At 38.9% G+C, this 15,458-nt stretch overlaps 1 protein-coding gene across 2 annotated transcripts in view; it reads right to left on the bottom strand.

Moving 5' to 3' along the window:
- Positions 1-15,458, bottom strand: part of LOC116686789 (anoctamin-9) — a 142,390-nt gene that overhangs the window by 114,930 nt on the left and 12,002 nt on the right. For both annotated transcript variants that reach the window (XM_032511841.1, XM_032511839.1), the window contains exons 5-6: positions 15,012-15,061; positions 14,769-14,827 (exon numbers count right to left, since the gene is read on the bottom strand). In XM_032511841.1, the coding sequence (XP_032367732.1) occupies positions 14,769-14,827; positions 15,012-15,061 (109 nt within the window). The remainder of the gene's footprint in view (positions 1-14,768; positions 14,828-15,011; positions 15,062-15,458) is intronic.

Here is a 15,458-nt window from a genome sequence, read left to right on the forward strand (position 1 = left end):
CTTCACTGCATACAAACTTGGAAAATCATGCGTTTTGAGTGAGATACGGTTTTTGAATGTTCTCTGCCTTCAGCCTCGGATCTCTTCACGTCATTAGCGAGATGAGTGCCTAACCATAGCATGCTAGCGCTAGCTACTAGGTCGTTTCTCAATGGCAAAACACTGTACAACACACACTAGTTGACCAAACTTTCAAAGAACTACTTCTATGTCCCTGTCTGCAGTATTCCACAAGCGTGCCTCGTTAGAGAAGTCTCCCTTATCTATTGATGTGATCTATCTAGCTACTGCGCATGTGCAACGTAGAGAAGTGAGATGTCTTTCATTCTGTAGCTAAAACAAGCGAGATGTCTCACTCTGTAACTAAAACAGAGACCCAAGACACAGGGTGAAAAGAGGGAGACACAATTTGAAAATTAAACCATGTAACGCTATTCTGGTACAACCTCAAAATACAATTATGAACCTAGAGAAATTAGCATAATAGGACGCTCTAGCTTTAAATTACAAAGATTTCTCTGTCCTCGAATCAAGTGCTTTAACAAGAGCTGTAACATGCAGAGGAGAGGGACTTTCTTTAGAAATCTTTATGCAATAATAAAGACTGTGAGATGTAGATAAAGCTACAGAAGCCAGTCAGTAACTTGGTCCTCATTTATGAAACGTACGTATTACTTAAAACAGCATAGGAGGGGTGTACGCTGATTCCTATGCACAGTTCGGCATTTAGCTATTGAAAGTGAGCGAGGCTGTGAAAAAAAGCTCAAGTCTGTCCGACCTTGTGTACTCAAGTCAGGGGTGGACTTGCGGTGCAGCATGTAACAGGAAAAGAGAAGTCATCAGTTGATCACTTATCAAACAATGGCAGATCTAGCTCTTTTAGAAGACCTCTAGAACGAGAACAGTCCAACATGTAACTAAACACACAAGCCACGGTGGCTTTGTGTTTTAGTCTCATGGGGTACGTTGTCTCAGAAAAGGACACGCGCTCTTCTCACAAACTGGGCTTTGACTCACGAAACACAAGTAAAATTAAAAAAACTGCATTAACTCCACTATCGTGTGTTTATTTAATAATAGGTACACCTACATGTAGGCCTAAGAGATTGGCAATATAAGCCTTTATATACATTAGGAGTATACATAGTAAGGATGTAATTAAAAACTCAGCTGGAGTTGGATTAATACAGCAACACTGACCGCATCAGTGATCTTTTCATTCTACATTCTTCCTACAGCCTAATACAGTTTTTAGGCTGCCAAATAGGACACACGTTACTGCAAATTAAACTGAGATGTCAGGGTTTCAATGTCCACCTCTGAAAAGTGCTGCTTCTTAGCCGGTTATGTCTAGCATGTCCTAATAGTAGGGTGAGGCCTCAAACAGAAGATATTGGGGCATGATATTAAATTACATCATTTCAGCCGCTGGATTTATCAGCGTACTTACTTGGTCTTACTGTGTGATACAAACTTTCATATCCACATAAGTCGTTGTAAGGGATCTTCTGCGCTCATATCTGCACTGATTTCTACATTAGGTTAGAAATGAGAGCCTTGTGCTTTAACTTTTTTCAAGGTTAAGAATATGCTTTAAATTGAGCTCAGGGAATTAAATTTAAAAACAGCTAACAAAAAAGTAAAGTAAATAAATAAAAATGATCTAAAACTGGAATCGTGAACACACTTTTTTGCATCGAGCACCAAACAAAATACAATGTAAATGTAAAGGTGCTGTATTTATATAGCGCTTTTCCAGTCTTAACAACTGCTCAAAGCGCTTTTACATCTACGGGAACATTCACCATTCACACACTGCGTGCCGGGGCTGCCGTACAAGGTGCCACCTGCTCATCAGATAAACACTCACACACATCACACTCGATGCGCAGCACCGGGGGCACTCGGGTCCTGTCTTGCCCCAGGACACTTCGACAATGACTGCGGGGGCGGGGATCAAACACCAACCTTCCGATTGGCAGCAACCGCATCTACACTGAGCCCAGCCGCCAAGTAAGTTATCGTCAATTGCACATCTTCAATTTACGTCCACAAAATGCTTGCTTTACCACTGACAGGCTCATATTAGTGTTCTAATGTCTGACAACATTATAGAAAGTATCTCCACAGAGGTCCACTTTTTTATTAAAGGAAAAGATCTTTTTTGTTTCACCTAAAAAACATCCACATCACCAAGCACCAGACTCCATTAAATAAACAGTAATTTTATCATCGCAAAAATACACACTCAGCAAAAAATAAATTAAAAAAAGTGACTACAGCATGGTTGCAAGTTTCAGTTTTCTTGTTTTTAAATTATGGTTTTCATTCCCAGATGTATTCTTCTTATGTTTTTGGGTTCTGTTCTGATGCAATACATATAATACAGACTTATTTTGAGTGTTTACTAAGTTCAGTTTGACCCTAAAGAATGGACTTTCTTTTAACAATTTTCTTACGTTTGAGATTTTCGAACACTGACATCAGGAAAATTGTAGGGATGCAATTAGTGAGGTGCAACAGAACACTACGGATAACCTACACAGGATCTAGACTCAATTTGTCTGTCTTTGGTAGAGCGGGTGCCATATGATAGAGGTTTACTCCTGCGAGCAGTGGGCCCGGGTTCGAGTCCGGCCTGCGGCCCTTTGGTGCATGTCACCCCCCTCTCTCTCCCCTTTCTCGTCTAAACTGTCCTGTCAATAAAGGGCCAAAATGCCCCAAAAAATAATCTTTAAAAGATTTGTCTGTCTTACCTCTTCCTCACACCGTCATAGACCTTCCACTGAGAAACATGGTCTGGCTCTGTGTCTGTCCACAGCTCCAGAACAGAGTGGCTGAAAACACACAGAGACAAACAACTGAGTGATGACATTAGATTAGTTAGATTAATCAAATTAGATACCAGAGTAGATAACTTTAGAGTCGACACTAGGGATGTAACGATACTCAAGTTCAGGATAGATTTTCTCCAGATGTTTTTAACCGAGGAGTTGCAGATAATTACTGAAATGTTCTTACATAAACTAAGCAAACAACCAGATGTGTCTTGTCAAAAGTGCATCTACATTTATTTTCTTAACAAAAAAGACTTTAAGACAATTCCACGTAAAATAACTACCAAATGGAAAAATCTCTTCAGATGAATAAAACTAAGATGGAGTGAACGTCGGAAGTCAAAGAACTGTAATCAAAACTAGATTACGCCCTATGCTGTTTAAAAATTGCTTCACATTAAATTTTTATCTGAACCAGTTTATTGTTGTACACATTTATTGATTTTAACCAATACACAAGCAGTGCTACATACCTAGTAGAAAACTAGAGTAATCACATTAGATTAAATTCACACATACTATCAGATTAGTAATAATCCCACTCACCCCAGATTGCCATGAATAGACAAAAGCCACCAGTACCCTCATTGTCAAACAGGTGGGGACCTGTATGGATACAAAATACTACGTCCCATCAAGGAAACCATTATAAATATAATAACACACAAAAGATAAATAGCAGTACCAGCTTTCATTGAACAAGGATATGTTTGTGTCTAATGTCCTGACTAACTCTCCATCAACTCAATACAGTTTATGGACTGTAGTAGATGGTAAAGCCTCTTAAAGTGCTCATATTAGTTTTTGGCTGTTTTTTCCCTTCCCTTCATTGTGTTATATATCTTTTTGGGGTATGTAATAGGTTTACAAAGTAAAAAAAAAACAAATCCACCCCAAAGGGACTTACCATCTTCCAACGAAAAACACTGTTCCAAATGCAGCTCTATTGTAGTCCAGCCTTTACTATCTGTGACAAAAGTGCATCAACCCTGTACAAACGTTATAATGCTCGCCTAGCTGCTAGCGTGCATGCCCTTATGTTGCTTCTGACTGGCTTGTAGTGCTGACCTAGCTACTGCGCATGTGTGTCTCCAACAAAGATGGAACAGAAGTGCGATGCCTCATTCGGTAGCTAAAATAGTGAGCTACACACAGGGTGACAAACATGAGCTGCACCAAATGCGTACAACAAATATGGTGTTTTTTATAACATTGGAATCCAAACAATAGAAAATAAAATAAGAATAAATAAAAAAGGTAGCTACAAAAGAATCTGAATGGAATCCCATACCCTTACACATGTAACCACAAATATAAGCACACATATGTGTTCCTTCACATCCATAATTATTTATAGCCAACCAATGCCCTAACTCCCATCTAAAAGTCAGTAGCAAGATATATTCAAAGACATCCATGAATGTTTGTTTTCTCTTGGAATATCTGCATCCTTTTGATTAGAGTTCAAAGGTCGCATGTCTGTCATAAGTTTAAGCTAGTCCGTATAAACTGGTCTATTCGACTCTTCCATTATGCAAAATGAGTCTGGAGCTAAATAACCCATGTCAGTCCTGCTTCGATTTAGCAAGGCCTGGGGGCATGAGGGACCTATCCCCTTACAGGCATAATTGTGGGAGTCTGGCAGGGGGTTGTGAGCCACCCTCAAACTTTTTTAAACACTGCCGTTCACAAGGGCCTTACATTTACAGCATTTAATTTACCAAGGTTAAGCCCATTTAGACAACTGTTAGGTGTAAATAGTATCATGCACAGTTTTAAAATGGATGAATTATTTCTGGCATCCTTTAGCCCTCCCACATTCGAGTAATGTCCTGCCATAAGCCTTTATCACTATCCTACCAAAATCCTTTGCCATTTTAGTGTCAAGCCTTCACATAGTGTGGGTTGTCATAAAATAGAGGCAGAATGTAAAATGCTTGGATAATTTAGGAACTCCTGAACACACTTTTCTCCTCTTCTTCCCTTCTCAGTAAAACACCAAAACAACTCTCATGCCACTTCTCAACTGCAAATATTTCCAAAAATCCCTTTTCAGTTGAATTAAATGTTCTTTAAGGTCCTCAATGACTAAAATGAGTGTTCTCTGTACAGCTTAAACAACACGTATCCCCTGTTGCAACAATTTTTGCCACAAAAATGTTTTTTTTCCCAATACAGATCAGGGATTATTCCTTGCTGGAATAGGAATAGAAAGAGCTTTGATTATATTGTGAAATACGCCAAAATCTTATGTGCTCTTGCTCTCTGAGAATGTTTCATGATGAGGTATCTCCCTTGTCGTGTTTTGGATTCTTCTGGACAATAGTCAACCAGATGGGTGGCAAGCACCTCTTCTCCACATCTTTACCCACCCCGGATGTAGTCATCATAGTTGTCCACATCCTTGCTAATTTATTGATCTCAGGATGCTATGTTATGCAATTCCACATTTGGAGTGCTATACTACCACTATCTATGAGGAAAATAGTTTTTTTATACTAATCGGGCTTTTTTCCATTCTGTAGAACTGTTTAATAAAATATTATATTGCTTTGAAGATTCCGTTAGAGATTTTATCATAACCACCATCTTGATTATGTTAATTATTACCCCATAAGGTCAAATTCATTATCAAATTCCAAATTCAACTCAATTTTTCCTTAAAAGGGGACATATACTGAACAAAAATTAAAACTTAACTTTGGTTTTTTGCCCACATTTTCATGAGATGAACTCAAAGATCTAAGACTTTTTCTATGTACACAAAAGGCTTTTTTTCTCTCAAATATTGTTCATAACCTGTCTAAATCTTGCTATGAGCACTTCTCCTCTGCCGAGATATATCAAGATGCTAATAGACACATGAGTGCATATTATAGGTGTGCAACAAAAATACATCTGCATAAAGAATATTTGTGTTACTCTTCCCATGCACACCGCTTTATACTGGCCTTGGCCCTTTTGCAGTGGCCAGAGTTCCAGAAATAATGTAAAAGCAGAGGGCTAAGAGGCTCCCCCTGTTTGGTCCCATGTGTTAAGTTAAAAAAGGGTGATCTCCTTCCATTTGTTATTATTGCCGTCCTGGGTCGTGAATAGATAACCATTCATTCACCATCCCCACATCCAAATTTTCCTAGTGATACTCGCAAAAAGCTCCCTTTCACCCTGTAGAATGCTTTTTGAGCATCCAAAGAAAGCAGCTATTGGGGTTTTCTGTTGTTATAATTAACTGTATGAATGCAGCAGACATCTAACGTCCTGAAGATGACTCGCGTTACTAAAGCCCACTATCAGTGTGTATGAATGTGGTAAACTACTTTCGTCTGGTAGCAAGAACTTCGTCAGAATTGCAGTTGCACATTAATTAGATTAATGCGTCTAAAACTTCATGGCTCAATACGGTCTTATATCTTTTTAACAATGAAAGAGATCCGAGCTACAGAGGGGGGACTCGTCACCCTGCACAGACAGCCATGCAAAAAGATGTGTGTACAGAATAGACCAACAATAAATTACAGCATAGGACAATTAGGATGACGAAATTATTTGATAGATTGTAAACATATAGCAGTCCGGGAGAATGTTGAGATGCAACTATGCATTTTGTCAAACAGTTTTAGTACTGTTTGTGTATACAATCCATTTTAAGTGAGTAATGGATGACATTTGTGAGTTATATTCTCACTTCAAAACTGACATCAGATGGTTGAAGGGAGCAAATCAAGTACAGTATAAAAAAGTGACATGAGATGAGTTTACCTTAGCATAGGTGCAGGTTTCGGACAGCTGCCAACTGTACATCTCTTATCACAACGAGGACACATAATTATGTCGGATGACACATTCCGTACTGAGGGCCACACAGAGACAACGGTTAAAGGTTCTGGAAATAAAACGTTACTCATGTTGTGCCGTGATGCAGAAAAACATGCTTTGTGTTTTAGAACAAACATGATTACAGTTTTTTCAAACATTGGCACATGTACTGAAACAAACAATTGTCAAAACTAAGAACAATCCTCACACCACTTGGTACATTCAGCACACCACTGTATATGACCTTCAAAAGGTGATTACTTAATCAAACGTAAAGAAATCCATCAATGAATAGATCATGTCATCAAAACAAAAGGTTCTCCCAACAGACTTATGTAAATACTTTAAAGATAAATTGGATAAAAAATAACGCTGCAAATCCACCATCATAATAGCAATGCCCCAAGGTACAAAGCGGCCTGGCTTTTAAAGGGAATGGGAATAAGACTTATGGTTTATTGCATGTTACCTATGAATATAAAGACACTAAGCAACCCTTTGGACAATGCACAGACAAGGTAAGGATTTCATAATGTACTGTATGCCAAAAAGAAGAAAAAGACACGCTCTTCTTTCGCTTGATGCGGAGAAGGCCTTCAATAGGTTTGAGTGACTTATATCTTTGACGTTCTAGCTTGATTTGGTTGGAAATACTTTCCCTAACGGATCAAACTATTACATCTCAACCCTATAGCTTGTAGTACTGACAAATGAAGTAGTGTCTTAGCCCTTCAATATCACAAGAGGTTTCCCCTTAGCTTTACCTCTATCACAATTCTGTTCATCCTAGCTATTGAACCACTAGAAGTAGCAATTAGATCTAATAGGCAATACAAGGATACAAACTGGCAATAGAGATTATGAATAGCTCTTTTTGCTGACGATGTACACACCGTTCAAAAGTTTGGGGTCACCCAACAATTTGTGTTTTCCCCTGAAAAGTCACCCTTATTCACCACCATACGTTGTGAAAGATAGAAAATAGAGTCAAGACATTGACAAGGTAGAAATAATGATTGTCTTTGAAATAGATTTTTTTTACATCAAAATTTGCTTTCGTCAAGAATCCTCCATTTGCAGCAATTACAGCATTGCAGCCTTTCTGCAATGCTGATTCTAGTGTTTAATTTGTTGAGGTAATCTGGAGAAATTGCACCCACGCTTCCAGAAGCAGCTCCACAAGTTGGATTGGTTGGATGGGCACTTTTGCGACAATACGGTAAGGCTGCTCCCACCAACAGCTCAATGGGGTTCAGATCTGGTGACTGCGCTGGCCACTCCATTACCGATACCAGCTGCCTGCTTCTGCTCTAAATAGTTCTGCACAATTGGAGGTGTGTTAGGGTCATTGTCCTGTGTAGGATGAAATTGGCTCCAATCAAGCGCTGTCCACTGGGTATGGCATGGCGTTGCCAAATGGAGTGATAGCCTTCCTTATTCAGAATCCCTTTTACCCTGTACAAATCTCCCACCTTACCAGCACCAAATCAACCACAGCCCAGCTCATATTACCTCCACCATGCTTAAACAGATGGCGTCAGGCATTCTTCCAGCATCTTTCATTTGTTTCATTTGTTTGCTCACAAAAGTTCTTCTTTGTGATCCAAACACCTCAAACTTGGATTCATCCGTCCACAACACTTTTTTCCAGTCTTCCTCTGTCCAATGTCTGTGTTCTTTTGCCATCTTAATCTTTTTCTTTTATTGGCCAGTCTCAGATATGGCTTTTTCTTTGCCACTCTGCCTGAAGCTCAGAATCCCGCAGCCGCCTCTTCATGTAGATGTTGACACTGGGTTTTGCGGGTACTATTTAATGAAGATGCCAGGTGGGGACCTGTGAGGCGTCTGTTTCTCAAACTAGAGACTCTAATGTACTTATCTTCTTGCTCAGTTGTGCAACGCGGCCTCCCATTCTTTTCTACTCTGGTTAGAGCCGTTGTGCTGTCCTCTGAAGGGAGTAGTACACACCGTGTGGAAATCTTCTATTTCTTAGCAATGTCTCGCATGGAATAGCCTTCATTTCTAAGACAAGAATAGACTGTCGAGTTTCAGATGAAAGTTCTCTTTTCTGGCCATTTTGAGTGTATGTGACCCCACAAATGTGATCTCCAGAAACTCAATCTGCTCAAGGAGGTCAGTTTGTTGCTTCTGTAACGACCAAACTGTTTTCAGATGTGTGAACATGATTGACAAGGGTTTTCTAATCATCAATTAGCCTTCGAGCCAATGAGCAAACACATTGTACCATTGGAACCCTGGAGTGAAAGTTGCTGGAAATGGGCCTCTATACACCTAGTAGATATTGCACCAAAAAAACCAGACATTTGCAGCTAGAATAGTCATTTACCACATTAGAATGTATAGAGTGTATTTCTTAAAGTTAAGACTAGTTTAAAGTTATCTTCATTGAAAAGTACAGTGCTTTTCTTCAAAAATAAGGACATTTCCATGTGACCCCCAAACTTTGAACGGTAGTGTAAGTATTCTTAAAACTTATTAAAAACATCCTACCAGCAAGTTAGATTAATCAACATGTTTGGTAGTGTCTTGGGATATGAATTAAATGCTTTAAAATGCGGCTTAATGCAAATGAAAGACAATATATAACCAATACCTATTTGCTTTCATGATCTAGAGTCTAATTTTACATATTTGGGCATCAAAAAAACACCCATTTAGAATTATAGCACCAACAAACTAGGAAGTAATAATAAACTCAGTACACAAATCAATAGAAGGTGGGTGTCCTGAACATATCAATGATAAGTAGAATAAATATATTTCCTTAAGATACCATTGATTTGTACCTGCCCCAGCCCAAGCTTAAGATACATACTGCTCTCCTATAGTTCTTATATGGTTAATGTAGGGTATGAGGTAAAAGATAATGAACACATTGGACTCTCTCACAGTTCAGTCCAGTGTGGGGCAATGTTTCATTTAAACCAGGCAAGTGGCTGCAGGATTCATGAAGGGGCAAAAGGAATGTGTAAAGTATGCAACCTAAATTTGACATTTAGTCCCTTTTTCAGACTTTTTCTTATAGTTTTCACTAACACCACCTTACTACACTATACAGTTCTATATACATTTTGGAATTCATGGACAAAACCTCATTTATATAGAATTAATCTAAATTTGAGTTAAAAAAAGCAGAATATGAATATTTTGACTGATAGTTCAGATCGTGGAACGCACAGATGAGTTAATCAGAATGAAAGTGATCAACTGTATGCAAAGAGCATTGTATGGAATCCAATCCATTTGTGGTAATTTAGTTAAAAGAAACGCATATTTCGGATAGACATTTTTAAAGGGGTCAAATTTGACCCGAGACAACAGGAAGGTTAAGAAGGGAGCTAATCATCTTTGAAGAAATCAAAGAGTCCAGGCCTGAGGACATATACAGGCCAATTTTACTTTTGTCATAGCGCCCCCCGCTGGCAACAAGAAATCAGCCTATGTGACAAACATCATCCAATTTAATTGAAATTTAACTTAGAATGTGAGCCATAACCGTATGCTTTTGCCACGCCCCCTTTCTGAAGCTAATGAACTGAACAATGAAGAGCTTGTGTGGTGAAGATTTGCTTAAGCCACGCCATTTAATAACTAATGACCCATTTCATGTACACTATTGTGTTAGGTAGAGTGTGTGGATGTGAGTTCTGTTCATTGGTCATGGTTTGGCCCGCCCCCCTATGCTTTAGCCATGCCCCTTTCACAGCTAACTGTATGACGTAGTAACAATAGAATCAATCAAAATTTATTCATATAGCACTTTACAGCAACCAGCAGGTATCCAAAGTGCTTAATAGAATGAAAAATTATGTATTGTTAAAAGCGAGCAGCACGCATTTTACCCAAGTTGAAGGCGTGAGGTGGACGTCTGATTCAGACCAACATAGAGAACCATTACAGTGTCCAAACTGAACTAATAAAAGCATGAATGGGCTTTTCTAGGTCGTGCCTGCCCAGCAAAGGCTCAACTTAGTTAGCAGCCGACTGGAAAAAACTCCTTTTAACAACATTACTGATCTGCTTATCAAAATTTCAGCTACAATCAAAAGTAACGCCCAAGTCTGTGTGAGGGCATCATGAACACAGCAGGGAGTTCCCTTTTTATCAGTGATGATTTATCTGACTGCCGTGCAAATGCACGGTCGCAAGTTGCAGAGTTGCTCTAATAAAATTAAATAATATGACCTAATTTGATCTCCACTTGTTTTTTGATCATTACAAATAATATTGCCAAATGATTATTTAGACACTAGATAGGCTAGATATACGTCTCTGGCATCACAGAAATTATGAACTGGTAAGTAGAAAACAATTTTTTTTCTGTCTCTGTCTCGATTGACTCTCATTTGGACAGTGTTGCATTTCTTTAAACTTCATGTCAAACATTCCCTGTTCATGTCTGTCACAGAGCTCTGCTTTGATTACATGCTGTTACACCAGTACTTTAATACTATGATATATGTTTTATATATACATATATGATAGATTGTTTCAGTCCCCCAACATGCTTAATCTCGTCTGCTGATTTCAGAAAGCAGGATATAAAATTATTCTTTATTTAATTTTTCATTAAATGAAACTTTCCCACTCACAGATCGGATCAGAAATACTTGGTAAGTTAGTGCCGTGGATTTGTTAATACAATTTAAAACAATGTATTCACTATGTCAAGAGTTGGTTCCCTCAACATCCTTATTCTTCTTGACCTGAGTGCAGCCTTCGATACTGTGAGCCTAAACATTCTGCTCAAAGACTCAAAGACCTTGATCGAAGGTACTGCACTCACCTGGCTCCGTTCCTACCTTTCTGACAGATCTCATTTCATATCCCTTCATAACCACATCTCTGCTACTGCCTCAGTCACCCAAGGCGTTCCCCAGGCTCCGTACTCGGTCCCCCTTCTTTTCATCATCTCCTCCTCCCCCTTGGTCAGATACTCCGCCATTTCAACCTAAACTTCCACTGTTATGCGATGACACCCAGATCTACGCAGCACCACTCCCCCCACAATCCCCCCCTTCCCACATCAACTCCTGTCTGTCAGCAATCAAAACCTGATGCCCACAACTTTCTCAAACTAAACAGCAATAAAACAGAATTCCTCCTCATCGGCTCCAAATCCACTCTCTGCAAAGCCAACAACCCCACTCTCATCATTGACGCACATTGTCTCCCCATCTCCCCAGGCCCGCAACCTTGGTGTGATTTTTGATTCAACCCTCTCCCTTGAGCCTCACATCCGTCAAGTCATCAAAACCTCCTTCTTTCACCTTCGAAATATTGCTAAAATCAGACCTCACTCACTCCCTCTGCTGCCGAAAGACTTATTCTGCCTTATCTCCTCCGACTCGACTTTGCAACTCACTACTCCCCTGGCCTCAGCTCAACCTCATAAAGGCTCCAAACTGGTTCAGAACTCAGTGCACGTCTCATCACCCGCTCACCATCCTGGCACCACATCACTCCGGTCCTAAAACAGCTTCACTGGCTTCCCATCTCTCACCGGATCACATACAAGATCCTGGTCCTCACCTACAAAGCCATCCACACCTTGCCCCGTCATACCTCAATGTCCTGCTCTCCCCCTACCAACCTTCAGGGCCCTCAGATCCACCACAGCCGGTCTCCTCTATGTCCCCAGTCAAAGCTCCGCAGTTTTGGGGACCGAGCCTTTCCAGGGCAGCTCCAAGGCTGTGGAACTCCCTCCCCCATGAGATCCGCATCTCTGAGTCCCTCACCATTTTTCAGTCCTGTCTGAAGACCCATCTTTTCGGTTCTGCTATCCTTAGTTTTTTTTTTTTTATAAACACCCTGTCTCTACCCTGTTAAGCGATTTGAGCTCGGGAAAAGCGCTATACAATTCAATGTTATTATTATTATGGTGAATCTGACTTTGAAAACCCGCACAAACAAACTTCTAAGAAAATCTTGAGGTTTAGAAGAAAAATCTGCAAATGTTCTTGCATCGGCCTGGTGTAATTTAATACCACCAGAGAATTCACAGATTTAAAATTCTAACCAAGTTAACCAGTGTTTCCACATTTTAGATAATTTACCACATATAACTTCAACAACATTTGACTCACATGAGAGGGTTGGTGTTGAAAAGGCAAGTCCATACAGGAACACTACAACACCAGAGCAGCAGCTGGAACCAGCAGTTTGGTATACCATTCCAGCCACAAGAAGTACAAAGCCAATTTCTCTCCAAAGTAACACCTGCAGGAAAGAAACACAGGCAGACGTAATGAATCAATCAGTGGATTACTTTGATAGGGATTAATTTAAACATGAGGATTCTCAGGAACAATTTTCCATAATTTCAAGTGGATTATAGATTTTTATTGATGATGGACATCAGCAATAACCCTCAGACTGTAAGTCACGCTGAAGTTAAAGAGAAGTGTGTATTATGTGATTTTGTGTCCAGACTGAGTTATGGATCCCAGAACAAGTACCATTTTTGACGCAAATGCAGAAATCCCACACCACGTATCTAATCGCTTCCATAAGCTGACTATATAGGTGAGCTTTCAAATCAGCAGCCAAACTACAATAACTATGCCTGCCCTTTCACCTCAGTACTTTGTCTAAGTTTGAAAACCAATGGTAAACAATGAAACAGTTTTACATTTTGCTTCCTTAATCGTTATGTTAACATCACACAGACAGACGGATAGACAACGAACACGACAGACAGACAGACTGACTGACTTGATGTCGTAAAATGTTTGTCCTGTAAACAGACCCGACACGAGCCCATTCTTCTTCAGATTGTTCTGCTTCTTTCTCTGTGAATCATGAAAAAAAAACATACAGACATCATCCTATATGCTATACACTCTTTCACTACACGTTACAACATCTGGGCAAAAGGATAGCCTTGAGCAGAGGTGGGTAGAGTAGCCAAAAAGTACTCAAGTAAAAGTACTGTTACTTTAGAAAATTATGACTCAAGTAAAAGTAAAAGTAGTCATACAAATAATTACTTGAGTAAGAGTAAAAAAAGTACTTGATGAAAAAACTACTCAAGTAGTGAGTAACTGTGAGTAACGTCTGATTTATTTCTTAACACAAGCATCATCGAAAGACAAAATACAAAAAATCATATTTAGGCAAATTATAGTCCATCAATCAATAAATAAATTAAAATTAATTTATTATTTACAAATAGCTATTTGAGAGACTTGTCACATCAAATTTGGATGGATACTGCATGTGTAACAACATACTGTATGTAACTAAAAGACAAAGATCACCTCTCCACAGCAAAACTAAAACTACCGCCACGTTTCAACCAATGTCCTCCTGGTTTGCGTTGCCTTGGCGACGTTTTGCTTCTGACGTCTTTGCTACAACTGTAAGCTAACGGTAGCTGCTAACCTGTCGCGCTGCTGAAACGAGTATGGTCACTTGACTGAACAACGACGTGTGATTGGTTAAGCACAGTCACGTGGTAAAGCCTTCAGCGGAAGACTCTCTCTCTGTCAAAATAAAACATTAAAATGAGACGTACGCTGGGGTAAAAACAATGAAGCGTAGTAACGAGTAACAAGCTCATTATAGCCTGATGTAGCGGAGTAAGAGTACAGTTTCTTCTTCACTAATCTACTCAAGTAAAAGTAAAAGTATAGTGATTTAAAACTACTCCAAGAAGTACAATTTTTTCAAAAACTTACTCAAGTAAATGTAACGGAGTAAATGTAACGGAGTAAATGTAACTCGTTACTACCCACCTCTGGCCTTGACTTATACTTTTAGTCCTTTAAAATGAACTGATATAACAACACCATAATTGTTTTGAATCAATGTATTTAGATTAAGGTGTAAAAAGGTTTTTTAGACAATTATTTAATCAACATGTCATATCTTTAAATGTGTATTCTGTGCATGTTGGGCAAAAACAATTCTTTCAGGAGAAATTAAGTTATATTTATTCTCATGTTCAGGTTGTAGTAGAGTGTACTGTGTGCAGCTGTTTAACTATCAGCTTGTGTTGTATCAGCAGATAATCAATATTAAAGGATCTTAGACAAAAAGCTTGATTGTTTAAAAGCTCCAGCAGTTTAATGAGATCAGCAAAGGTTGACTCACCTCATGGAGGCAGAACATGGTTTCAAACACATCCTTCATCAACAGCTCCTCCAGATTTTCTGATTAAAAAAAAAACAGAACATGAGAGGCTTTTTGTCTCATAACGCAACATACGATACGCAACATTCATGGCTGCCTGTTTAAATTCTGAGTGGATAATATGTTATGTCTGCTGTATGTTTGCTGAAAGTCCACAAAGCTAGGGATGATACTATAGAACTCTATTAAACCAATTATACTCACCTCCTGTGTTGATGTAGGTGTGATGAAGGATGAAATTAACTATTCGGATCCTGGAAAAATAATAAAAAGTTCAAGCAAAATGAAAAAACTGTATCAACTTGATTAGAAAGAGTAGGTTATGACGTGATGTATTTTGACTGCTAAGGTGTTAGGTGTTATACTTTTAAAAAGTAAAGTGTTACAGTTACTAGTTACTTCTCTAAAAAAGTAACTAAATTAGATCCTCAGTTACAAATTATAAAAGTAACTAGTTACTAGTTAAGTAACTAATGCGTTACTTTCAAGCACATTTTTAAATGCTCAAATGTGACCCCATTCACCGCCCCTCTTAAACGGAACATAAAATACATGTGCATGTTCAATTATTTATGATACATCTGAATACTATAATGAAATGGACACTTAATACAATACATTATTAACAGAAACTGTACACAAATCTAAACT

This window comes from Etheostoma spectabile, unplaced genomic scaffold (assembly GCF_008692095.1).
Source record: "Etheostoma spectabile isolate EspeVRDwgs_2016 unplaced genomic scaffold, UIUC_Espe_1.0 scaffold48, whole genome shotgun sequence".
Taxonomy (NCBI): Eukaryota; Metazoa; Chordata; class Actinopteri; order Perciformes; family Percidae; genus Etheostoma; species Etheostoma spectabile.